Source organism: Primulina huaijiensis, chromosome 7 (genome assembly GCF_012295235.1).
Source record: "Primulina huaijiensis isolate GDHJ02 chromosome 7, ASM1229523v2, whole genome shotgun sequence".
NCBI lineage: Eukaryota > Viridiplantae > Streptophyta > Magnoliopsida > Lamiales > Gesneriaceae > Primulina > Primulina huaijiensis.
Window position 1 is genome coordinate 594118 of NC_133312.1, and position 26722 is coordinate 620839.

At 35.9% G+C, this 26722-nt stretch overlaps 2 protein-coding genes and 1 pseudogene across 5 annotated transcripts; 2 read left to right on the plus strand and 1 right to left on the minus strand.

The window, feature by feature from the left end:
• LOC140980124 (protein REDUCED CHLOROPLAST COVERAGE 3-like) lies at positions 1–11789 on the minus strand. The gene is made up of 23 exons (XM_073445811.1): positions 11522–11789; positions 11373–11434; positions 11096–11188; positions 10829–10901; positions 9757–10041; positions 9604–9668; positions 9149–9280; positions 8858–8899; positions 8213–8740; positions 7373–7527; positions 6789–7287; positions 6243–6305; positions 6039–6140; positions 5633–5941; positions 5472–5564; positions 5272–5373; positions 5081–5185; positions 3711–3844; positions 3133–3316; positions 2791–2922; positions 2277–2389; positions 2126–2204; positions 1–1822 (listed from the first exon to the last, which is right to left on the minus strand). Exons 1-23 carry the CDS (start codon positions 11589–11591, stop codon positions 365–367), a joined length of 4878 nt encoding a protein of 1625 aa, XP_073301912.1. The 5' UTR covers positions 11592–11789; the 3' UTR covers positions 1–364.
• A 5305-nt stretch (positions 11790–17094) lies between these two features.
• Positions 17095–22976, plus strand: LOC140980689 (formamidopyrimidine-DNA glycosylase). Of its 4 annotated transcripts, none has more exons than XM_073446675.1 (10): positions 17095–17457; positions 18846–18897; positions 19320–19377; positions 19658–19726; positions 19811–19936; positions 20783–20833; positions 21225–21302; positions 21398–21497; positions 21987–22021; positions 22117–22976. In XM_073446675.1, the coding sequence occupies exons 1-10, from the start codon at positions 17229–17231 to the stop codon at positions 22807–22809; spliced, it is 1491 nt and encodes a 496-aa protein (XP_073302776.1). In that variant the 5' UTR covers positions 17095–17228; the 3' UTR covers positions 22810–22976. The 4 variants fall into 4 exon arrangements, with proteins under 4 accessions (XP_073302776.1, XP_073302775.1, XP_073302774.1 ...); XM_073446674.1 differs by lacking the exon at positions 21398–21497 and adding an exon at positions 21552–21654; XM_073446673.1 differs by lacking the exon at positions 21398–21497 and adding an exon at positions 21552–21654 and having other exon boundaries at positions 19658–19936.
• Positions 22907–25702, plus strand: LOC140980751 (protein FAR1-RELATED SEQUENCE 6-like; annotated as a pseudogene).
• The last annotated feature ends 1020 nt before the right edge of the window (positions 25703–26722 follow it).

The following is a 26722-nucleotide window of genomic DNA, read 5'->3' on the forward strand; positions in this document are numbered from 1 at the left end:
TTGAACCACAAAAGAGAGAGAACTAAAGAAATTGGCGCATTATTCAAACAAAATCTCCAGGTAAAGATACCAGCACACTTCAACCATACTAATCAAACATTCTACCACAATTTCAACTGGAATCTAGAACTTCTGATCCTTTATTCATGTTGATAGATGGTACACATCCACTAGATCAGTTTTTAAGTCTCTCTTTTATGGAGTAGTAGATGAAACACCAACTGGAATAGAAGATCAGGGTTGTTTCGATTGATTTTATAAGGAGAATTTATGACTCCTGTTCTCAGAGCATTTCCTCGGCTTGACCTGTAATGTTAAGAGACAGACACCTATCTCTGAGCCTTAGCCTCGAGAATCCTCCCACTCAACGTGCTGATGCACATATTGACTGTTGATTGTACAAGTCATTCGCATCGTTTGTCAACTGCTGGCGGTTTCTTCTCCGCTTTGTGACTAGAACAAATCCTTCCCCATCTCTACTGCTATTCGTCTTCACATTCTTCATTCGGAGCCTTTGGCTATTGTTATCAGACATAAATTCTTTGTTTCTCTCGTTTCCATAAAATATCTTTATAATTGCACTGTCATTTGAAATTGCTTCGGCAACCATGGCATTAGAATCAATAGACGGGCTTGAAGCTTCTACAACTGCGTTCGTTGGCCATGCTTTTTGAGGAACATATTCAGGTGCATGCGGGTTCATGGTCTTGGAAGAAGTGAAACCATTTTTCCCAACAACAGGGATTTGGAAATTTGAGAAACCATACCTTATTCGGAAAGTATGACCTGCTCTGTAATAGATAGGTAACCTAGGTCCGGAAGGAACTCTTACAGCAACTGATGGGAATCCCTGGAGCTCTGTGCGCATGACTTGGCTCGTGGTAACCTCGTAGATACTTGGTGCAGCATTAGGCGAAGGGCAGGGACCTGGACTGAAGGGCTGAGCAGCAGCAGAAAGTTTCCTTTCGTTTGTCTCTGCAGATTTCTCCTGGTTACTAGAACATGAACTGTCTTCAGTACCCGAGGAGGAATTGTCCAAAGAGGATTCATTTTCAAAGACTTCATCTTGGTTGTCCCCTTTTGTGCCTTCATCATCTGGTAGTGACTCACATAAGCCATCTAAAGAAACTTCCTTACCCCTTTCCTGCTGTTGTCCCTCTTTTGGACTAATGCACATCCGATCGTCAGTATTTTCCTCACGCGATTCTTCTACTCTCTCCAGAAAAGGCTTTATAACCGTACCTGGTGCAGCTGCTGCTACTTCTTTGTAAGACAGAGATTTTAAAGCCAATGCAGGCAGAGTGGCAGGGACAGGAGAATCTTTAGACGCTGATGTAGGATAAATTTTGCTCTTCGAGCTCTTTGCAGGCACTCTACTTGAATCATCAATTTTATTTAAGCTGGCAGTGCAGGTTTGCTTCAATGGAAACACTTCAGCAAAACTTGCCTTGAATGTTGCCTGACGCCCTTGAGATACAGCATCATTTCTATACCTGCTGTCCTTGAAGTTCGAGTATACAGAATTTATCTTGTCAAGGTCTGGACGCATTCTGGTAAGCTTTTTAAGAGCACTGTTTCCTGACCGACCTTTTGTGCTAGCTTCCTGCCATCCTTCGTCCGAGTTTGCTTCTTGGGTTTCTTCTGACAATGGATGGTCACTTGCTGTGCTTTCAATGGACTTGGATGATTCTTGGGAGAGTTTGATATCTAAAGTGATACTTTCCCCAACTGTGGTACTAATTTTTGTACTTCCACTTCCAGGGGCATTTTCATTTTTTCCTCCAAACTGCTCTTCATTTGATTTATCACGAACTGGAGTAAACTGTGAGATCATAAAAAAAAAAGAAGGGAAATATGTAGTTCAGAAGAAAAAATAATGAAAAAAATAAATGAATCCTCCCAATATGACCTCTCAAAATGCTGCAAGTTGATACAAAAAATATCTGGCATCAAGTATCATAAACCTCAAAACAATTTTGTAATAGCAAACATGATTTAGCAACTCCCTGGTGGTATTTAATATCTTTCGTAAAAAATTAATCATTTATTTCAATGAACTAGACATTAGATATAAAAATGCAAAAAAATTGTTTATCAACTAGTCCTTTTTCAAATGAAAAAATACCTTTGATTGTCGTTTCCTCTGAGTATCTGCAGCCTTTGACTGCTGATCAGGATTTATATAATCAAGGAGATCTGACAAACTGCACAAGAAGGACTAAGGCTATGGTTGGATGGAATGAAGATAGAAGGTTTCCATAGTATTAGATCATTACCTTAGATGACCTTTGCTGGAAATGGAAGCATCAGGTTTAGGTATTCCATTCCGAGCTGCTTCTTGCTGTTCCAAGGCTTTTGATTCAAAATACTCAAGCCATGCAGCGGCATCCTGAAGGTGCTTGGTTCATTAGTTCTCGACTTTTCTAATGTTCACTTAAAGAGATTTATTATGTCTTGATATGAACCTTTTAGAGGGGCACAGCTAGTAATGGTATATTCATGCATTTGAGAGTTTGTTTTGCAAACATTAATTTTCATCATAATCTAAATGCACACGTAAAATATGATCGTAAGAATTCTTGTACTGGAGAATTGCAGTAGAAGAGTAGTTTCAACTAGAAGTCTTCAGCAGTCAGTAAGCATGGGAGCAGATGAAACGTGAGTACACCACAAGATGTATCAAAACAACGATTATCATCTTATATCATGGTGGTATCAGTAGAACAGCTAAATTCTTAGACGTAGCAATTTATTATAGCGGTAAAAAACAAAAGCAAAGATTAAGTGAACCTGAGTTCGAAGATCCTCTGCTCCAAGCTTAGCCTGAAGAATTTGTAATGTAGTTTGTTCATGTTGCACGCTGAGTGAGTACGCTTCCATCAAAGAAAGTGCTATTGCTATGGCGTGATAGCTGGCAGCAGTCTGTCACATAAAGTGTCATATTGGTCATAGATTTTATAATTTTTTGTTATTCATGGTTATGATAACCCGCATTTAAAGCTGTCTCATTGTTGTAACTTGTTCAGCGCAGTCAAGGAGATCCAATGAAATGTGTGTATTTGTGCCAGTATGAGCAATAAATTGATGGAGTTGTGTATGTGTCAAGGGATAAAGTGACACTGGAGTAGAGACCTGTATGTGATCCGCTCCTAATAATCTCTGGTTGCACTTAAGGGCTTCATGTAAATATCTGAGAGCAACATGAACGTTTCCGATACCCTCTTCCATCATAGCAATGTTGATGTAAGTAGCTGCAGTGTTTGGGTGAGACAGCCCACACGTAAAATGAAGAAGGTACATAGCACGATTGACATATCTGCCCAATTTTAAACAATTATGGTGGGTGAGTTTAAGAACCAGGAAAGAGAGGAGAAATATTTGGGCCATACAGAAGGAACAAAAAATAGAAAAAAGCGAGTTACTGGAAAAAAACAACAAAAAGTAGTAAAATTTTCAATGGCGAGAAAATCTAAATAGGTATAACGCATACCCACAGAATCACATTCACAAGTCATAAATTGATAGAAAAAATCGCAGATAACATCAAAACCTTAAATAAAATCTGACTCAGCGAGGAGCCTCACATGATTGATAATATACTTCTATCAAGGATAAACCTTGAACAACTTTCGGATTCGTGACATAAAGGAAAACAGGCATGTGAATCAATGATAAGAAGCTTCATAATACAAAGAATCTACTAAACTTACTTTAAAGCCAATTCGATGTGTTGGAGACGATAGTAAAACACAGATAGATCGCCATAGCTTTTCATCGTGTCGGGATGATCAAGCCCCAGCTCCCTCTCATTGATATCTAATGCCTTTTGCTGATATATAGTAGCCTGGATAAGACCATGGCAGACAAAATTAACTAGGCAAATCTCCTATATGTCACGAAATCAGCTTTCTAAAGGAAACCAGCATCTTATTATGTTTAACGAAGCAATAAATCTTAACATACGCTCCATGGCATTAATAATCTTTCAACTAAAATATATCCATTACAACTAAAACTTCAGATTTTTAAATTAACTCTTAGAAGACTGGGAAGTATGGGGCAAGGTAATCCAAAGATAAAGATAGGACCAGTTTTTCGTTGCCAAATTTTTACTTTCTAGGTTCCAGATTCCACATTTCTAAACTTTAGAACTGCAAATGCCCCATTATGATAATTAAAAATAAATTCTGAGATAACTATATTACAATGGATAGATTGTGTTTATTATATTAACTGGGCTAAGTTTATTTATTGTTTAACTGATACTTGGTTTTTGAAGGTAGCACATCTACATATAGAAGAGTGGCTCATTGGTTGATATCTTGGTGATACCTGTCTGCTTCGCTTCACCAAGCAGTGTGGTTTTAGAAGGTAGCACATTTACATATAGAAGAGTGGCTAGTTGGTTCCATATCTGGAGGATACCTATCCAATTAGCTTCACCAAGCAGACCCTGAGTACTTTATTTGTCAGTTTGCTGCAATGAACCTGACCCATAGTCCCATACCTTCCTAGACCAAACACACGGGTAGCAGTAGTTGTTTAACAGTTGCCACAGTTACCAGGCCCAACCCAACTATCCCAGGTAGAAGGACACAAAAAGCCAGTGTTACGGGGGCTTGGGCTGCCACATCATTTAGGAATAGGATGAGGAGCTAGCACTTTGTGTTACTCGTTAGTGTGCTCATCTAACCAACCCGTTTAATAATAAAAGCTTCCTATCAAGTTGACAACGTGCTTATAAACATGCTACCCATAAACCAAATATTAATTCAATAATAAATAAACTTATCCCGTGTGTGTGTGTGTGTGTGTATCATAGCATGACATTTGTTTCAATCTTAACACAACAACATATATCTTGTTAGCAAGAATTAAAATTTCAATAAAGTCCACTTGCAGAATCACGGACACTGTGCAAGATTGTTTTCTTCATTGATTCACTCTTACATTGTCTAACCATCAATACAACTTGTACATCCATAAAGTTTGTATTGTTTCCTCGGAGAGGCAGATATATACAGTATTCAGTCAAAATACATAGCTTTATAACCAGAGTGAAGCTGAAAAATAGTCTTACCTGATTAAAATCTCCAGTGTGGTATAGAACAACAGCTAGAAGACTGTAAGCACCTGCAGTTGTACGATGATAGGGACCACAAACGGCAATCATCTTTGCCAGAGCCTTCAGTTCCAAGGTCAAAATCAGATTCCATTATGAGGACATGAAAAGTAATAGAACATTTAAAACATGACCAACAATTTTGGTACCTTCATCCCACAGTCAGCAGCATCTTCTAACTTACCCTTGTCTAGAGCAATCTTGGATGACTCAAGTAGAGTTCTCCCATCAGCAGAAGAGCACCCTACATGCTGTACGTTATGAAATAAAAGAAAACAAGCAATCATTCAGATAGTTAGTTATAGAAAGTATAAAAAAAATATTCAAATTTGAAGCAGTATGCTGGGACCTTGCAGACTGGCACTATACTGATGATATCAGATTTCTTGAACGGCGTCAAGCTTTCTAAATCATAGTCTTTAGGAACCAACTCTAATCCAATCTAAAGAACAGAAATTCAACAAATATTTATAAGCTAATTAGGACATAAGATAAATTATTGGTTACTACCTTGTGACAAAGTCCCCTGAGAATTGATAGCTTTCTCAAATGTTGGAATTCGTCTCTCATTCTCCAATCAAATCTTTTCTCCAAATATATCCGCAGCCATTGCAATTTGAGAATTTGATCACCGAGGCCAATATCCCCGACGTTGTTAGGCGCAAGCAAGAAATTTAAGGTCGAGGCAATGGCAGTGGACAGAGTATCTTTACTCTGAACAGAAGCAATAACAGCTCGAATTAAATGCTTAAAAGCTCGAGCAATCATCTCATGTATACAAAGAGACTGTATATGAGGAAGCTTCTCCGCAAGTTCAACCTGATTCAAGCAATACAATTAATTCCAAAGACAAACAGCAAGAGGATAAAAGAAGCCCCCACCCAAACACACATGGACAGAGGTATTATTCACTCACCACGCGGCCTAAGGAGCGCATTTGTAACCCTCTAAGATGCATGAAGTCAGTCAGTGTGCGACCATCAACTGGAGAAAGTTCAAGAGATGCGAAGTCTTTCACCTGAAAAAATAAAAAAAAAAAGATAATTACTAGGAGATTTGTCTCAAACCTAAGGCGGTGTTCCCAACTCTTATCAATTTGGACTAGTAATGAAATAATTACCAGCTTGGGCAGAGCTATATCGTCATAATACGTGTGCGCCATATTTATCAGCTCATCCACTGACTGCATGTTGTAACAATGAATTATTAGCGCACAAGCAATTGAATTATGTTTAGAAATGATAATGTGCAGAAATTCTGACAGAATCGAACAAGTTAACCTGAGAGAAACTACACCAGTATTACATTGGGAGGGGTCAAATACTCAAATCATGAGTCCTTGCCTCTCAAAATGCAGGCTAATGTTATTGTCTCATTTCGTCAAAAAGCAAATCAAATGACTCAATGTCAAGCATACTCGAAATTCACTATGATTGTCGTGAAAGAAAACGGAAAATAATTTTCTAGAGATAAGTTAGCATGTCTTATTGAGGACTGACAGCATGGCTTTGCACATGCATCAAAAGCTATCAGCCATCCTGTCCTTTCTGCATGCCTTAAGTCCTTTGTACCTTGGACCCCAGGATTTGGCTTTTGGGGAAGCAAGAGGGAGCCGTTACATACTATTTCTTGCCCATGTAAATGATATAAGATAATAAAACAATACCTTTGTATCAAGGTCAATCCCATTTTCTTTCAAACGTAAAAAGGACTCTTGAGGAACATATTTCAGCAAGTTCACTACACTGTCAGAATCACAGGTATTTGTCTCCCCCAAGTTGCTCTCCAAGTGTAGGTCGCTAGCACCATCGTCATTTGCTTCATCCTTCCCACAAGCACTGGGTGTTCTCTTATCCCTCTTCTTTAGCATTTTGAATTGTCTCCCAAGTCCTTTGACCACTGATTCAGTCTTGTCATCCTCATGATCTCCAGATTTGTTCTCTGCAGGTGTTTCCTGCTTTTGTAGATGCTGTACCCAACAAGAACCAAGTTCCCATCTGATACACCTTTCGGTTATAGCAGGATTGTCCACTAACTTTTTCAGACCCTCTTTAATTACTTTCCGGACCAGAAATCTTGAACTTTCAACATCCCTTAAATCAGGTTGAAGAGCTTGGCCTCCGACGGATGCTTCAGAACAGGGATCGTTGAGCATTACCCTTAAACTGTCAAAAAACAAGGCATCAGTTATTTTGTATATGATGACTGACTCACCAACATTCGCAACCACGCAAAGATAAGTAACAAAACCTGTTGATGTTTAGTGCATTGCTGCCACCATCAGGTTGGTCCTCAATTTCAATATCTGGCATACAACTCCCACCCTTTTTAACATCTACATCGACCTTGACAGTTGCGGTGAAGCCGCACTGCCTAACAACAACTACACCCAAGGAAGCAGTATCCTACCAATTATAGCACACTTATCATTATCATACCACACAATTGGTCCAACATTAGAATGCTTGAATTTGGCACGCAGAACAAAAAGAAGAATTAGGCTACCTAAAGCATGCTAGTGATTAATGATAGGCCTGCAAAACACTATGGAGGAGGGTTCTACAGAATTTCTTTTAAAACTTACTGAAGAAGTTTAAATCCCATCGGTGGACAAGGAACACGATATAATTCCACCATTTAACTGAAATGCCAGTGTTTTGGTTTAAGGCGAGCAAAGAAATTAAGCATCAGAAAGAAGTATGATAGTTCTTTAAAGCTATGCGTTGATAAATAATTTCCATGAAGAATATCTGACTATTTCATATGGAATGATGGATTATCTGAATGTACTCACAATCCGATGATACACCCCATAGAACATTCCAACATAACCAAGCTAACGACCTTTAAGATGATAAAGTAAAAAAAATTTATCCGCGGGCTAACAATACTAATTTTTCATAAAAGGAACAGTGAAAGCAACCATGACCATATATTTTGGAAGATGTAAAAACTAAAAACCAGAATTATGATGCATGAGATAACTGGAATTATTCGTCTAGAGTACAGCCAAGCTATTCAAATACTCCTCCGCCAACCAAAGTAGGTTAGTGAATAAAGTTGTGTTGTAAGAGGTAAAAGTCAACTCACATGTATAACTACACTCTCATCTGCAGTTACACCTTTCAGTAGATTTCTTCGAGAAACTTCATTAGCAGTTTCATTGGATGCAATACTGCCTAAAATTTTGAATCCAGATTTCAAGCTTGCATCTGCATAATCTCTTTCGACAATAATTGAAAGGTCACCAATGCGACCCTCATGCACGACTGAACCAGGACCGAAATTCATCACGCGCTTTGCAGTGGAATCGATCACTTTCTGTATAGCTGAAACAGCTTTAAAGATGGAGACATCAAGAAAAAGATTATGAATCAAAAACGCCTTTCTATCTCGAATCACCCTATCTTCTTCAGTTTTGCAAGGCATGCTTGCCAATATTGTGAAGTCTGTCGCCCATGGTCTACTATCGTACTCTCCAAATCTTCCATGGCCTCCACCATTTCCTCCCAAAATCTCATCCTCTGCCGGTAAGGGAACAAAGTTTGAAGCTGAACCAGCAACAGACGGAGGGAGGAGCCAGGTATTCGCACGGAATCCATATGGAAGGTTGCCAAACTGAAAAGAGCATCATATGCCAGCTCATTTATCTTAAAAACTTATTTAGGAAAAAAAATCTCTTAAAAGCTTAATTTCAATTTGGATAACAGTTGCTTTGTCTAAATGGAAGTTTACCTTATTGCGTTCAACAAATGCTTTCATCAAAGATGCATAAGCCTGCAAGTACGATAGTACTATTTATTATGTTTTTAATAAATGAGGTTACATTCTTTTATGAATTACCTATTTTGAAAACAACCGCTGCAAAAATATGAAGGGTATTTTTTGTATTTTTTAATAAAATTTTAACTCCCAAATTTTGACTTGCTAAATACACATGCCAGCTGAGTTCAGAAGCAGCATTTAACAACTCGATCGGGCTCATTATCAAAAATGTTAGTGGGGTTGAGCTCGAAGATAACTCACATTGGCAAAAGCTTGACTTTGCTGTTGCAGAAGATCCACCAAGGAATGGCTCCTTAAAAGTTGTTTCCCCACAGTGTAGAATCCTTTCACAGATGCTACCACCTGTACAATCTTCCCATTGCATATCTTAACCTACATTATTCACATTGTATAATTATTGAATCTGCAACAGAAACTCAGTCGTGACTGATCGCATAAGCTCATTTCAGAAAGAAAATTTAAAATTCCATGCGCAAAGTTTTAAAAATATAATTTTTTTACCCAAAAGGACAGTCAACATTATCAAATTATTTGTTGTACTCCCAAATTCAACTCGATTTACTGCTAAAATCCTAAACCAGCCCGGTATGATCGTGTGACAGTTGCCTAATCCGCATCAAAACTTTTTGGACCGGTAATGAGTTTAACTCAACTTACTGCTTAAATTCTCTGAACTGTGAAGAAGAAAAAATAACCTGCATTACGAAGTAACCGCCATCTTCCCGCGCTTGTCCGTCCTTAAATTCCGATCTTTTTGAATCTGCGTTTATCAGAAGCTAACTTACGAAAGAAGATGGAAAAGAAATATGAAATCCCTTAACAGAAAAAGGAGAGAGAAATAAACGCACGTAGAATTGGAGGGGTTAGGTGACAGAAAGAGAAGAACTCGTAGAAATCCGAGAGCCTCGGAGTCGGATGAATCGCCGCCATCCCGTAAAAATCCGATATCGCTGGTGGAGGATTCTCCGGTGACCTTGGTTCTCCATCGGTGGCGCTCTGCTGGATTTTGTTTTTCTTCGAACGGGAGTCCGCCCCGCCGCCACGCTTATGCTTGGCGAAGCGTGTGGTGCACGCGACGATGTCCAGGAGCCTCCGCACGTGGGCAACCACCAACGACTCCTCCCTATAGTCCTCTGTGTAAGCAGTGGCATTTCCGTTAATACGGCTAAGTTTCTTTTTTTTAAATCTTTTGGAGTGTGCTATTTTAGGAAAAAAGCGCATTTTGAAAAGCAATAAATAACGTTATTAGCATCTGCCGCTCTCCCCGGAGATGCCTTCCACCAACTTATTCAACGGAACGGCACGATTTATTTATGAGTAAGTTATGTGTAAGAAAATTGTTTAATTTACGAGAAAAAATAATATTTTTGATAATAAATGAGGTTGGATCATAGATTCGTCTCACAAAATTGAAACGTGAGACGTTTTTATAGGTGTTTTTGTGTTTATTTTTAAAAATAATAATTAATAATTGTTAAAATATTTATATATACCGACAGATTTTTTTTTTAAAAAAAATCTATTATTTGACAATGAAACCAATTTTTAGTATACCTCTTTCATAAAATCAAACAGGTACAAAACTTGTATCCACCAAAAAAGGAATTTCCTACAGAATTACCAAAATGATTGTTTGTTTGCATGTGGTATGTCCATGTACGTATATCATAATTTAAATTTTATGCATTGTGAATTTATGTGTAAAATTAATTATAGTTGTTGGATATCAATTTATTAAAACAAAAGGTCAAACAAAAATGACTTTTGTAGGAGAATCTTGTAGTTTCTATAAAGTTTTAAAAAATATATATATCTTTTTTTAAAAAGAAAAATAGTAATATTCCTTTATTCAATCCATCAACAGCCCACGCCGCTCATTAGTGTTGTACTTGTACATGTATGCGAAAAAGTTGTGCCTACCTTCAACCATTTTCAGCAAACAAGGCTTCAGATTAGCAACCTCTACCTTGTCACTCAATTTGTGTCCCTTCACCTGTCACACGTTTTCAATGGAAACTTTATTTAGTTAGATTTCGTCGATTTGATTATTCCAATCATCCACAAAGAACCTCGGCAATTGATTCGCATTTTAATCAAATGGTTCAACTTATAATTTAGTATTGTTTTCTCCTAACTGACCATATGTTAAAAAAAATATATAATTGAATCAATTCTTGATTGCCTTACCTCGTGAGAAAGAGAGTAGTTCGTGAAGTGGCATGTCTCCACATTAGAAGCCAACAACTTCTTCACATCGATTACTTTATCAGTCGATATACCCTTAATTGATTTTTCAAACGTATAAAATTAGTATAGAACCAACCGAATGCATTGGCATTTTGTTTGGAGGCATGCGGATCCATTAGCTTCGAATAAGGACAGACAACACTTGTTTAAATTTGTTTTTATAAAAAATTAAGAACATGGCGTACGTGAAGAATTTCGAATAAAACTAAACTAATACCTTGAGAACAACTTGGCTAGCATAGGGAGTAACGACAACTATTTCAAGCACTTGAGGCACAACTACAAGGGAAGAAAAAAGAAAGGATTAGTTAGCACAAAATTAGAAATGAAGAATTCAAAATAAAAATGTTGCGGCGTTCTAATTACCTTTCTTCTTGTTCTTCTCCGTCGCCTTACCTTTGTTGTTCCCCTTGCCTTTAGAAGACCTCGGGGCCATTCGTCTCGTCGTCTATCTGAAAACAAACTTGAACTCGAGATTTTTGAAGTTGATTTGAGAATGGATGTGAATTAAATTGTCTGCAATATTATTTCATGTTATATTTTGTGCAGAAGGTTTTTGAGATAGAAGAGAAGATAGGATGGGATTGGTGCTGAGTTTCTTCGTTAATGACTCTCTCTCTCTCTCTCTCTCTCTCTCTCTAAGGTAATCGCAAGATACATGTGAAATGTGATGGCCCTATTTAAAGGAGAGGAGGCTCGGGGCTGATGGATGGACAGCTGGGGTTGCTCACCGTGGTAATTTAGTTAGGCAACGGATTGGATTTGGAACCACCAAGTGGTTTTACGTATTTTTCTAAATAAAAGTTTAAAATTAAATATTTTACGTCAAGAGTTAATTAATGACTAGAAATTGTGTTTGGCGGAACTAAGTAATGGTGGGGTTGGGAAATTGACCGCTGATTTTTTGTGTCTGGTGGCATATGTTGGAGCACAAAAAAATTCATGTAAGAGTGTCTCATGAGTCAATTATGTGATACATATATTTTATTTAGATTACTCATGAAATATTTTTTTTACGTCAAAAATATTACTTTTTATTGTAAATATAGGCAGTGTTGGTTGTCTTACAAATAAAAAACGGTGAGACCTTCTCACAAGAAACATATCATATGTCACAAAAACTCAGGTGAGATCATCACATAAGTCAATTTTGTGAGACTGATCTCCTATCCGACCCGACTAATAAAAAAATATTATTTTTATGTCAAAAATATTGTTTTTAAATCTCGGTATTGACCATGTCGATCCGTGAGATTGTCTCACATGAGATCTATTATATTATATTTTATTTGTATTCATGTATGTCTAATACACTAGTATCTGAAACAATACTCGATCTACAAATTAAGAATTAAAGTAATAAATTTATAAAATTTGTAATTATTTTTTAAAAAAAATTAAAAGATAAATGCGTAAAGTTCTCACATATATACCGTCCCAAGTAGGTATGGCAATGTGATAGGGCCGGACAGAGTAGGTTTGTGATCCACATTCTTGTCTTCGAATTTTATCTCCCACCCCATACTCGTTCCGATATCCGTTTTTTCGGGCCCATCTCCATCCCATTTTCGTTTCAAAAATATTAATGTTGCAAGACGAGGACGGGGTCGGGGTTGGGGATNTATTTTATTATTGATATTATTTTCGGGGTGGGTTTGGATATGAGGATATTAATCCCATACTCTTCCCGAACTATTTCAGAGATTTTTTAAAATCTCCGAAACCGAACCTAAATCCGAAAAAATCGAGGATCTTCGTCCCCGTTTCGAGTTTTCTCCACGGGATCCCAAACTCGTAGAGAAAGTTATCATCCTCGGTCCCAAGCATTTATTTTTGTTGTAACTGACATGGATGTGCCTGCATCTACCTAGTTTTGTAAAGAGGGTTTCATTAAATAAATACTAGGTCAAAAATAAATAAATAAGACAAAGCTTTTTACCAAAGAATGGTGGAGTCTTTATTGATGACAAGTATATAATATATATTATTGACTGCCAATATGTCTCGTGGTAACAAAAATATACACGGATAGGAATTCATGGATTTCAACCTATTTTGAGAATTTTAAGCTAGAGGCATTTTTATTTCCTCTTCTAAAAATTTAGGTAAATCCAACTTAAAATATACTATTCTATTTGTTTCACAAAAACTAGAGATGATTCAAGAAGAACATGATTTGATTAGTAAATTATATACCAAGTTGGCAACTTGTTACGCATCCTACAATGCAGGAAAATTAGTTTCCAAGATTGGAGCATAGTTATGGTTTTGACTATTCGATTAAATTTGTTCGATTGTTCAATCTTTAAACCTTTTACCACGATTTTGTTATTGCAGTTAGCTATATGTCAAATATATAGCTACATAGAATAGACTCAACTATGTTATAGTAAAAGAATTGTTATAATCGAAAATAAATATAAATGATACTAAATAAATCTATCTTAAAAGATATTTCGGTTAGATTAGCAATACTGAAATTTTGTTCTTGTTAATTAGGTTTTCAGTAAGTTAATCAGTTTGAACTGTACGAAAGTATACTTATTTAAACTGGTTGAACAAATGACTTATCAAAAAAATCGGTTGTGTTTGCAAAATAGTACAAAAGTAGGTAGAGTGAAAAGTAAATAATCACAAAATTGTTTCTGGATGTTCAGATATTTCAAAATTCCTACTTCACATCTTACTCCTCACGGAAGGTTTGCACTAAAAATTTTTGGTAATTACAAGTAATTTGAAATCACTCATTTCAGTAGGACTTAACAGTGCATAACTGGAATTTTTAGTAAAACTTCAATCTAAACACTTTGTGTAGTAAGACTTCTTCCTCTCAATTACACAGATTTCACATAGAAATTCTAAGCACAAATATGATTCTCATAATGATCAGATAATGATGTATCAGTGTGTTCTGGGTATTTCAGTACGGCTCACCGGAAACTTATTCAGAGAATGTCAGTTTGTTTTTTATAATCCAAAGATAGATAATATAAATGTTTAACCTTTAGAGCTTGTTTAACTAATATATTTATAGCTTAATCTGCAACAGTAATCTTTTCAAAATATATTCGTTTCCAAATGCATATGTCTTTGTTGTCATGTCATCGTCTTTTCTGACATGTTCTGGTAGTTCGCCGAAACCTCATATTCTGTTAAGGTTCAATGATTGTTAGTACAGAAAGTTTTATCCGCTATTTCAGCTAGGTTTTGATCCTTAATAACATATTATATCAATTCTTAAAAGAATGTATGGATTTGGCTAACTGATCAACTAGATAGATTGTCAATTCGGCCTCATCAACCAACTTTGAATCATTTTGGTTATCAATATCTTTCTTATGTTATATCAATATAACTTCACAATAAATTGGGCTTCTTAGAAAACTTCTTCTTATTAAAGTTCAGTTTTCCTCCTTGAATTCAATTCAGTTAAGTTCTGTAATTTTCTGTTGGATCATCAACTTTGTTCAATCACCAAAACTTAAAATGTTCAAACAAGAATAACTCATATCATTCATTAATTAAACATATAAATACACGTGTGGATCTTACATTTTTTTTGAAAAAAAAAAACTTACATCCTAATTTTTGTAGTAGTAAAAATCATTTTGATACATGAATTATTGATAAATTAAAGAAAATGTGCATAAACTGTTGTGAATGACTTAATTGAGATATGATCTAACTAAAAAATCATTTATCAATAGTTCGTGTACCAAAATGACTTTCTTTAATATGATTAAGATGATCTCAATATTTACTTTTCGAGTATATATTTTGTGAGACAGTCTCACAAATATTTTTACGTGAAATATGTCAAACCGATTCATACTTACAACGAAAATCGATATTTTTAATATAAAAATAATTTTTTTAGTATAGAAATTAATAATGTTTTTCATGGATCAAATCGGTCGGAGATCTTTCTCATAAAATTGACACGCAAAATCATCTCATAAAGTTTTTTGTGTTATTTTCATATCATAAATAAATACTTGTCGGATCTATATATTTATTCGGTATTTTATCACTCTCTCAACGATCAATTGAACAATTTATCTTTCCCCTGGATTTTTTTCTTCTGTATATGATAAAATACTTTTATCTAAACGATTTAGAAGCTTAATTGTTTCAAAAAATGTAAGGGCTTCTAAGTCGTTGAAATATGTTATAAGTTCTATAAACATTATATAAATTCATCCGAATGGATTCTAAATATATGTGGAATAATCTAATTATACATGCATGATAGCATATATAAAATAAATCAATTGCATGATCTTATTTTATGGGATTATTAAAATGTTAGGTGAAGAAACAAACCACCATATGTCCCATTACTACTATGTCCGATAAAGCATGTATAATGAAAAACCTACAATATAGGCGTACTAAATTAGTTCGCAATGCAGCGTAGAATAGGGGATAATCTTAATTATTTATGTAATAATAACTCTAAAAAAATGAAAGAAAATCACCCGACTTGATTAATGGAAAAATTATGCTAAATTAGTGATATAATCCCGAGCTCAAACTGATCAACTACGTACGAAAGCTAAATCCGAACCCAGAAAAAAAAATGAAAATCACGATCTTAATTATAAGCTAGCTCACGAGTTCAAATTTTAATTTTGAACCCACAAAAAATATTTATGAACATGTTCAGCAGCTTATTGAGTTCATGATTGTATAAAATTAACAACGATATATATTATTCGTGATAATAAAATATTTTATTTTATATAATTAAAATATTTTTGGAACAAATATCCATGAGTTTATGCACAAGTGCAATCCAACATTTAATTAAAGCTCAAGTTCAAATAAAAAAATAAGTTGTTAGCTCGGCCAAGATTATGAACGAAATCATCTGCTACATTTGGTGTTATAAACTGTGCTATAATAAAACAACCCGAAAACAAAGATACAGATGATCATGTTTTATTTTGTTTTTGTAGCATAACTATTTTTCGGTGTTTTAGTTTTTATTGGTGACAAGATAAAAGTAGCCATGATTAACATAATGGGTTGATCCAGAGCCGGTTCGGAACAAATTCGATATAATCTGATTCAATTAAGATCTTATTAATATAATTTAGAGTTGAAACAAATCTGAAATTCTAATTGAACTGAATTAGTTTTTAAAAAGCTTACTCAATAACCGGAACCAATCTGGTCTGCTCCGGTCCAGTCATCCGGAATCGGTTTGTGCAAGTTCAATATCGGCTTTCTATTATGAATGATTTACATTTTATCGTACTATAATTACGATGAGAAAATAATTTATTGTAGTATAATGTTTAGTTTTTTTTTTTTTTGAAAAAAACTAATAATATATAACATATTATTATTTTATATAAAATATGAAAATCAATAATAAAGGATTTTAAAAATATTTATGTATAATAACACCAATAAAGTATGGTAAACCAAACCACTGAATCAATGTAACTTAATTTAATATCATGTCGAAAGAGTAAATTTTAAATTTCTAATCAATTTGCATGATTTGACAATTTATGTTGAAAATAAAAAAAATTGATTTCAATCCGACTATGTTCTACTCTTCTCGGATTTATTCAATGGTCCAGTCAAATTCGGTGCAACCCATTTCATTTGGACTCGATTTTGGATTCAGTTATGTACCAAGCTCATAAATCCAGAACCGTTTTAATCTAATATGCTTCGGATTAGTTTGATTCTATTATTTTACAATTCGAAACCTGTTAAACAATGTCCTATCCGGTCTAATCCAGTTTGGTAACAACAAAAAGTGGACAAAATATAAAATTTTATATATATTAATTATTTTGTATACGAGATGTGTGTATAATTTTTTTTATCTTTAGTGATAGGTTAAAGTGAAATTTCACAAATTATGAAAATACTAAATTGATATCTGAATGATTAAAATAAAAAAAAAATAAAAATCAAAATTCCAGATCTAACCCTATCTGGCAGTAGCAAAACAAACCAGGTATGGAAACCAAGAGAAAAGCCCTTTCGTCCCAAGCTTTCCATTCTTCATCTCGAAATTTACAGTAGAGTAAAGCGCGGTTCCTACGCTCCTACAATGCCGGAACTACCGGAGGTTGAGGCCGCGCGTCGAGCCATTGAAGAGAACTGCTTGGGGAAAAGGATCAAGAACTCGACTGTGGCCGATGATCCTAAAGTCATCGACGGCGTGTCTCCGTCGGACTTCGAGGCCTCGATCGTCGGGAAAAGAATTGTCGCTGCTCATCGCAAGGGCAAAAACATGTGGCTCCAGCTCGATTCCCCTCCTTTCCCCTCGTTCCAATTCGGTACTGTTGTTATTTGCATTTATGGAGCCTAATTGGGGCACATTGTTTTGCGTTGTTTTCAAAGACTTAGATGATTCACGATGATGCAACTTTTTGTTCGATAACGGCAAAAGTAGAAACTGTACTTGACTTCGAACGAATTTTGTGCTAATAATTTGAATTAACAGTTGCACAGTTCAGGTCCCTACCGATACTTGGGAATTGGGATGTCATTGCAGATAACATAGTCTCGCGATTCATGCACTGAGAATAGAAGAGTATAGGAACTCTTGCTATGCATTTTTGTGTACAGTAGTAATTTTACTCTAGAACGCTTATAAGTGCTCTGGTTGTTTCGATACTGCCAGCGTTCAAATTGAAATGATTCTACTCGTTATATTCGTTACATGCATTAGATGAGTTTATTGCATGCATACATATTCTTACTTTCCAAGTTCAAATTGAAGTTTAGAATCTTTATATTGATCATAAGGTTTTCCCTTAATTGTCGAGGATGGTATGATAATTTGCTTCTGAGAAGTTGTTGGCAGTTTTATGCTGTTTTGTTGGAATGAAATTCTTATCGAATTCAGTAAATCCTGCTCATCAGGAGACCTCAAGTTCTGGTTTGGTTGAGTATGACGTGGCAGTTCAGCGTATGGGTTTTCAGGCTTTGTAGTTTGGCAAAAAGATTTTAAGTTTCCGATCTTTCCGAAAATCATTTGGGTGACTGTAATAATGAAGATTTGTAATATCACACATTGATAAATCAAAGAAAGATTCTATCTCTTAAAGAAACACTAATTCTTTGGGATTCTAACTGATGGTACAAAGATAAATTTTGAATTCTTGAAATGCCTGTCCGTGTATTCATTATTTTCTATCATTTTTTGGTGGTAGTTTTGGGTTTTGATATATTTTCAGACCTGTCTCTTGTTGCCACATTTATGTGGAGACGCAATGAATATTTACATATATTGGAACTTGATTCTCCTTTTGTTCTATGTGAAACGCGGAAGGTTTATGTCGTTTTATGAAATGAGATTATAAAAGAAAAAAGAACTACCGATAAAGGAGATAAGGGGGACAAATCTGCAATATTTTTTATTTGATTTTATTTCTCTCTGCTCGGTCCAACTTCTATCTTTCTGATTATCCTCTTTTTTGGAGTCGATGTTCCTTAAAAGTATTAAAATTAAAAGATGAGAAACCAGTAACTTATTGAAATTCTTGGCAGTCTTTTTCCATGATTATAATGGTGAATGAATTTATTGTCTCTCTCATGTAGCAAGATGGTGCTTGTATTTGCTTCAGCCTTTAGTGATATTTTTTTTATGTCCTTTCAAATATTAAATTGGAAATACGAGCTTGGCTGGCTCTTGAAATTTTTCTTGAATTGCATTTTATAGGAATGACTGGAGCTGTGTACATAAAGGGCGTTGCTGTTACGAAATACAAGCGGTCGGTGGCAACTTACTCATGTGAACAGATATTTGTGATAATACAGCTGTTATTAATTCATTGACCTAGCTGCTAGAGTTTTATTGCTGAGATATATGATTTAATGATTAGTTTTACTAGTATAAATATGGAGCAGTTTCTTATTCAAATGTTGTTCTTAATATTTTAAGAGTAGTATTTTTCTCATATCATTGCTTTGAATGCATAATTAATTTTACTCTACGGAATGAGATGATCCTTGATAACAAGTGTAAATATTTAATTAAATCAACAAGTCACTTTCTGACCTGATGTGGGACTGAGGGCATGCTATTTAAGAATATGAAATTCGGGTCAAATGACCTTTAACATCTTACAGTGTCTTTTATCGTATCTCAAGTTATTATGCTATTGAAGGTAACAGCACACTCTGCTTCTGACAGGTCAGCAGTGAAGGATACAGATGAGTGGCCTTCTAAGTATTCCAAGTTCTTTGTGGCGGTGAGGTTTCCTATCCTCAGTGTACTGGAGCTGTCACTGCCGTTCATATAAAGTTAAAGAATAGTAGAAAAGTAGGCGTGTTTAAGTATCTACATGTATGTGTATGTGGGTATATGCACCTACGCATTGTGGTATATGTGTGGTTTTTTCCTTATTGACATGCAGAATTTTAGGGTTTGGGTGTTCCTGCTTGCTGGATATTGGTAGAAAACTGGATCATGCATGATGTACTTCGTTCTTGTACTTATAAAATATGTGATTCCTCTATGTTATGGTTCAGCTAGATGATGGTTTGGAGTTCTCTTTCACTGACAAAAGGAGGTTCGCCAAAGTTCGCTTGCTTGACGATGTAATGTATAGCTGCTTGCAGCATTTTGTTTTCATTCATGGAACTTGGTTTACTAAGAAACTATTGTTTTGTAAATCCTTGCAGCCTGTATCTGTTCCCCCGATCTCTGAGCTTGGTCCTGATGCATTAGTGGATCCCATGGCAGTAGATGAGTTCTGTAACTCGCTGAGCAAGAAGAAGATCGGGATAAAGGCTCTTTTACTTGACCAGGTATAACCATTTTTCTCATCTCCTTACTCTTTGGAAACTGTGAATATGCGAGCAAGTTGTGGAGGTTTTTTTTATTAAATCTTTGTAAAATGAACCTGAGCTGTAACATTATGAGAGGGTTCTTTATTTTTTCTGGGACGATGTACTTAACAAAGTCTTTTTGTAGCGTTCCAAGCATTTCAAAATAATCCGTGTGCATAAAATGTGTAGAGATTGTTTGTTTAAGGAGCATTGCCATCTTTATACAAAACCCATTTTCATGGAGGCCAATAAACCTCTCTTTGTATCAAACCCACTTTACCGACTCAACATTGTTGCAGTCAATTATGAGAAATAATTGGGATCAGACTACCAAGTTGACATACTGCTACCTGGAAATCAACCCAAGGGACTGCATAATATCCTCTTATCACTGGGCATACTACCCGATCATGTTTGATTATGACTTGGGAGTACCGCACCACCACTCCACTTGAATATCTTACAATCGGGGATTTTTTTGAGAACTGACACTTTTTTTTGTGCGGAAGATGTTTGATTTTGAAATTTAGTTTGGTTTGACAAAATGTTGAATATGCTGGCATAGTTCTGTAGAATATGATATGAAAACCACATCTCTTTAAATTGTGTGCGTAGAGATCCTCTACTTTCAATGACCGATGGATTACCCATATCAATATCATTTTCTTATTGTAGCGTTTCTTAGCTTTAGCTGAACAACTTAAAAGTTCATTGTGCTTTTGAACCTCTAGTGCATGGAGAATATTTATTTAATATTCATATCTATGAATAAAATGCCATTTTGTCAGCCTGTTGTACTGAGGCTTGAGGCTGATTTCTTTACAGAGTTTCATCTCAGGTATAGGCAATTGGATGGCTGATGAAATATTATATCAAGTTAGTGTGCTCCTCCATCTGTTTTACTTTCCATAAATACTGACTTACATTGCTGCTTAAGTATCTTTAAGTTTATGCATTCAATTCCAACTGGATTCCTCTACCAAATTTAACTCTAGATTGTTCGTGTCAAGTAAGTTTTGAGATATTCTTAGTTCTTAGTCAAAAATCTCCCAACTCCACATGGTGTTTGCATTTGTTTTGTACTCCTCTCCAGGTTCTATGTTAGAAATCACATTTGAGGATTGTGAAACCATCAATTACATTTTATGACGCCTCTGCAGTTACCGATTTGTTTTTCAAAATTGTGTTTAACCAGATGTCTCTCCAGTTAATTAAATAGACCTAGTAGCGTTAGTTTTATCCAATTTATTTTGTATTTGTATAACAGGCAAGAATCCATCCGCAGCAAAGTGCCTCCAGCATGTCCAAAGAAAACTGCTCTACATTGGTCAAGTGCATTAATGAGGTTAGCAATTGTATTTGAATCTGGTCTATTCTCTTATCAGTAAAATTTCATCAATCATGCATCAAGTATGGCTGTTCCTGGAGATGGCACTTCAGGTTACAAACTCTGCTGTTGGATTTGATGCTGATAGCCTCTGTTTCCCTGTCGAGTGGTTGTTTCATTTTCGATGGGGTAAAAAGCCTGGAAATGTTAATGGTAAGATGTTTTTGTCATATATTGCCAATTTGACACCAAAGGTTTCCTTTACAGGTGATTAAAAACTCTGTTGAGGTTGGGGCAGACAGTAGTCAGTTCCCTAGTAATTGGATTTTCCATTCCCGGGAAAAGAAACCTGGCAAGGCTTTTGTTGATGGTTTGGCTCTTCACAATCAATGCATTTTTATAGTTTTCTTTTTTTTTTTCCTGGTATCGTCCGTGTGTATTCTGATACCACTCGGAATTTCAGTCTTCCTGTTTCTTAGATGAGGATCTTCCAACACTCCTCTTGACATCCTTGACTGAATCGATGTTTCTTTTTTCTTCTCTGTGATTGGTTTAACTACATAGGTGTGATTTATCTTTACTGTTGGATATACATTCTAATATGTTTTGAAATTAAAATATGAATTCTTGATTTGTACTTTTGTATTGCCGAATGCCAATTCTTTTTGTGCAAAAGCTCAAAACCTTATTTTTCTTTTTCAGGAAAGAAAATTGAATTCATCACTGCTGGTGGCAGGGTATGCATTCTTCAGGACATTGCGATAAAGTATGTTTTGTTTTGGACATATTTTCTCAAGATTTCTGTTTCTTCCTTTTGTTATTTTTGTTTCAGACAACTGCGTACGTGCCAGAGCTGCAAAAATTGTGTGGCGATCAGGCACTGAAAGAAGCGGGTAAACCATCTAAAGGCATTGATCGTGGAAATCCTGATGATGATGTTGAAAAAATAGGAAATGAGGACGAGGCTACAAATTCGAAAGTTGTGAAATGTACGAAGATTAGTGGAGCCAAGAAAATCTCGAAAAAGTGGAGCTCAAAGGCTGAAAACTCTGGTGACGCTAATGACAAGTACTCGATGAAAACTAGTAGAGCTAATAACCACCCAAAGAAAGAGTCGAGCCCAAGTGTTGATGACTCAGTCGATGATAAAGATGGTGATGCTAAATCTTTCAAGAAAATCAGTAAAGCCAAGAAACCCTCAAATAAAAAGTTGAGTCCAAAAGTTGAGGGCTTGGATAATTCCGAAAACGACAGTGACACCGTTGATAGATCTAAGAAAACAAGAGGGGCTAAGAACCCTAGGATCCTGAGAAAAACCAACGAAGACAATGAAAATGAGACAGAAAATCAAAGGAAGCAAACTAGGGGAAAGAACTCTGCGAAGAGAAATCGAGAAGAAAGCAATGACTATGAAGATAAAGTTAATGAAGAGATGAACGGAAAACAGATGAAGGGTGCATCATCAGCAAAGAAAACAGTTGCGTCCGGTCAAAGTCGGAAGCAGCAAAGGGCGAAAGCAATATAATTTCTGCAGATGTTACTTTTTGTGTATGAAAATCACTGCTCATGTTTTGTAAGACACGATATGTAGAAAATGTGAGTTATTTCTAAGCAATATTGCTATGCGTTTTGAACGTATTTAGAATGACCGAATCCTTTTGCTTGATAACCCATCTAAACTAGCTTCAGTTATCTTGTTTGATTTGTCATCTAGCTCGTGGTCGTGCCGAAGTTTATTTTGACATATTCTCAGATTTTATCAACGTTTCTTTTATATGTTCAAAATATGTGGTAGTAACTTAGGCTGTCAAGACATCAATTTCCAATAATCTTCGATTATCAATCTTCCTAAACTACCTGGTTTTAAGCACGAGAAACTATATTTCTGCGGCGGAATTCAAAGAATTGTTTTTTCATCCTTGACGGAGTGAAATTAGTTTAATATCTTTTAATTTTAAACGGAGGAGGTGAGAATTTGAATTGAAAACTGAAGACGTTGATTTTTAACCGTTCCAATTTATAACAGTTGGATGTTTCCTTATTAAATTATGACTTCACTTGCAATTACTAGAGAACGGATTTTGTACCATTCACCTGCTTTTACCTTTTGTATTATTTCTTTAAAATATATCTATGGACTTGGTTAGCAATACTGTTCTTGCCCCAGACTAGGTTCCAAGTTGCCATATTTCAATGCATATTGACTGCAGAGAATGATTTGTTGCTGCAAATTGTTAAAAGAAATATCTTGAACGATTGAATGTTCAAATTTCATGAACGTGAAGTGCATTATTAGTTGGGTTTTTATTCAATCAGTTTATGACCATTGGTTGATATTCTAACTCGGCCTTGAGAGATCATCTCAATTTTGTATGGAAGAAACTTAACTCCGAGAAAGTGTCGGATGGTGTAGGCTCTGACAATGCACCGGAAATCAGTGATGAGAAAACATCATTTGGTGGTAAAAGTGGCATCCTCGAAGGCGATCCATCTGATGGGGCCAATGAATTTGTTGCTCCAGCCATTGGTAAGGAATTTGAGTCTTATGAAGATGCTTACAACTATTTTAATTGTTATGCCAGGGAGGCTGGCTTTAGTGTCAGAGTGAAAAGCTCATGGTTCAAAAGAAATAGCAGAGAGAAATACGGTGCAGTGCTTTGTTGCAGTAGCCAAGGATTTGAAAGAGCTAAAGATGTGAACCGTCTAATGAAGGAAACCAGAACGGGTTGTCCAGATATGATGAGGACGAGGTTAGGGGATTCTAAAAGATGGCGGACACTTGAAGTTATTCTCGAGCACAATCATTTATTAGGAGCAAAAGACTACCAAGTGTAGCAAGAAGATGGGTAGTGAATTGAAGAAAAATCTACTGTCAAACAGTGATTTAGAAGTGCAGCCAGATAAGTTGTACCGGGCTGTTGTGATTGATGCAGGAGGTGATGGGATGACAAATTTCGGTCAAACAGTGGCTAAGGAATCATCCTATCGTCCTAATCAGTTAAACTCAAGAAAAGGCGACAGACAAGTATTGTATAATCACCTCTGCCGAATGCAGTTGACAAATTCGAACTTTTTCTATTTGATGGATCTAAACAATGCCGGGCGGCTGAGGAACGTGATATGGGTCGATGCTAAGTCTCGTGCTGCGAGAAGTTATTTTGGCATGCTAAGTCTCGTGCTGCGAGAAGTTATTTTGGCAATGTGATATATTTCGACAATACATTCTTGTCAAACAAGTACGAAGTTCCCCTCGTAGCATTTGTGGGCTTAAATCATCATGGTCAATCTGTATTACTCGGTTGTGGACTGCTTTCTGGCGAGAATAATTAGTCATATGCATGGCTATTCAAGGCACGGATTTCTTGTACATCGGTGAATTCCCCATAAACCATAATCAATGACCGATGCAAGATTTTGCAGAGTGTCATCCCTGATGTGTTCCCAAAGTCCCTCCATCGATTCTCCCTGTTCCTCATCATGCAAAAAGTCCCGGCAAAATTGGGAGGGCTGCGCAACTATGATGCTATAAAAAAATAATTGCTTCAAGGAGTTTATTAGACTCTAAAACCATTCGATTTTGTAGCAGCATGGAAATTTATGATCCAGCGATTCAGAATCACGAACAATGAATGGATGTGGTCTTTGTGTAAAGATCGTGCTCAATGGGCTACTCTTTATCTCAAGGACATTTTTTTCATGGGAATGGCTACCACCCGGCCTTAAGATACCATGACTGCCTTTTTTGATAAATATGTGCATAAGCAAACATCGTTGAAAGAATTTCTCGACAAGTATGAATCAGCCTCGAAGAAAAAACACAAGAAAGAAGTTCTAGCAGACGTGGAGTCGAGAAACACAATCCCGAACTAAAAACTAGACGTTCCTTTGAAATGGAGCTATCCAAGGTATACACCAGAGACATATTTAGAAGATTTCAATTGGAGGTTGAGGAGATGTACTCCTGCTTCGGCACCACACAACTACACGTTGATGGGCCAATAACAATATTTTTAGTCAAGGAACGTATTATCTGAAGCTTTATATAATTTAGCATTGGCTGAGGTTCATTGTATCTGCTGCTGCTGCTTCAACTTCTACGGGTACTTGTGTAGGCATGCTTTGTGTGTACTTAACTTCAATGGTGCAGAAGAAATCCCATCAAAGTACATTTTATCTCGGTGGAAGAAGGATTACAAACGCTTGTATATGTCACCTGACCAGATGTCCGGTGGTTCAGATATCGCCGAGCAGGTGCAACAGTTCACTCAGTTGTACAGAAGTGCATTGCAAGTTGTGGAGGAGGGAATGATCTCCTTAGACCATTACAAGGCGGCATTAATTGCATTTGAAGAGTCTCTTGACAGAATTTACAGCGTGGAAGAAAATGCGGGCAATGACTAATCGAAGTATTTTACTAATCTCAGCCTCTTTAATTTGTCGAATGACTTTGTTCTAGAGCATTGGTATGTGAAGATTGATGGTGCATGTTCTTCAAGTTTGTCAACTAATCGAGGACATACATACATTAATAAATTATTTTGTTGGACGGCCATGGTTAGTATAAAATTATAAACGGCTTAAATCCTGATTTTAGATGTTAGATTTTGCTGGTTATTATATATGTAGTACATTGAAATTTCACTCATTTCCTGGTCGCTATAATCTGGCGGCTGTAAGTTTACTTGTTTGTGAAAAATTTGACTATTTAAGTTTTTTCGGTCTTTGACACCGTTTCTTGTCAAGCCATTAATTCTTATTTCATTTAGCATTTGACTCAAATTCTTAGAGTTAAAGATAATTATGTTGTCCATATCTTTCGATTTATTATCTTGCCTTTTTTTTTTTTACCTGTGCTATTGTGAAATCATAAATTTGTGTAATTACAGGGATTTTATTTTGAACAATATATTTGTTGTTTGGGGAGAAAAAGGACGGACATCATGGGTGATAAAGAGTTGTACCTCTTATATGTTGGTGTGAAGAAGTAATGTCTCCTTGATTCGATAACATTCGAGAGATATAACATGGTTTGAAAGAGAACTCAAATAGCTAGATCAGACGTGTGTAAGTATAGATGTCATCTTTAGGTAAATTTTTTTTCATATTTTTAAATTCGTGAAATTTTAAAAATACTATTTAGGTTGTATTTTGAATGAAATTTTTGCATTTATATTTTGCATTACCTCCACAATGGAGTTCAACGACCATTTCTACAATAAATTTTAGCCATCATATACAGGGAAATGTAACTTCGGAATAATTTCAGTGCTCTAACTTGTAGATGATCGTACAGCCAACATCACCCCCACCCAGAATTACATCTTTCAGAAAAGTTGAAATGAAACAAATGTCCTTCGCTTGTCTCTCTCTCCCATTGAGTACACGATGAATAACTCAATATTGAAGTGTCATTCCAGAATGCGAACAAAAAAAACTAA

Bases quoted from the DNA above. Each gene is read 5' to 3' on its own strand.
- LOC140980124 (XM_073445811.1), bottom strand. From the start codon at position 11,591: ATGGCCCCGAGGTCTTCTAAAGGCAAGGGGAACAACAAAGGTAAGGCG. The intron at 7,288-7,372 runs GTTTTGTTACTT...GTTTTTTGACAG, and splicing joins AATGCACTAAACATCAACAG to TTTAAGGGTAATGCTCAACG. The intron at 3,317-3,710 runs GTAAGTTTAGTA...AAAATTGGGCAG, and splicing joins CACATCGAATTGGCTTTAAA to ATATGTCAATCGTGCTATGT.
- LOC140980689 (XM_073446673.1), top strand. From the start codon at position 17,229: ATGCCGGAACTACCGGAGGTTGAGGCCGCGCGTCGAGCCATTGAAGAG. The intron at 17,458-18,845 runs GTACTGTTGTTA...TGCATTTTATAG, and splicing joins TTTCCCCTCGTTCCAATTCG to GAATGACTGGAGCTGTGTAC. The intron at 19,378-19,657 runs GTGAGGTTTCCT...GTTATGGTTCAG, and splicing joins ATTCCAAGTTCTTTGTGGCG to CTAGATGATGGTTTGGAGTT.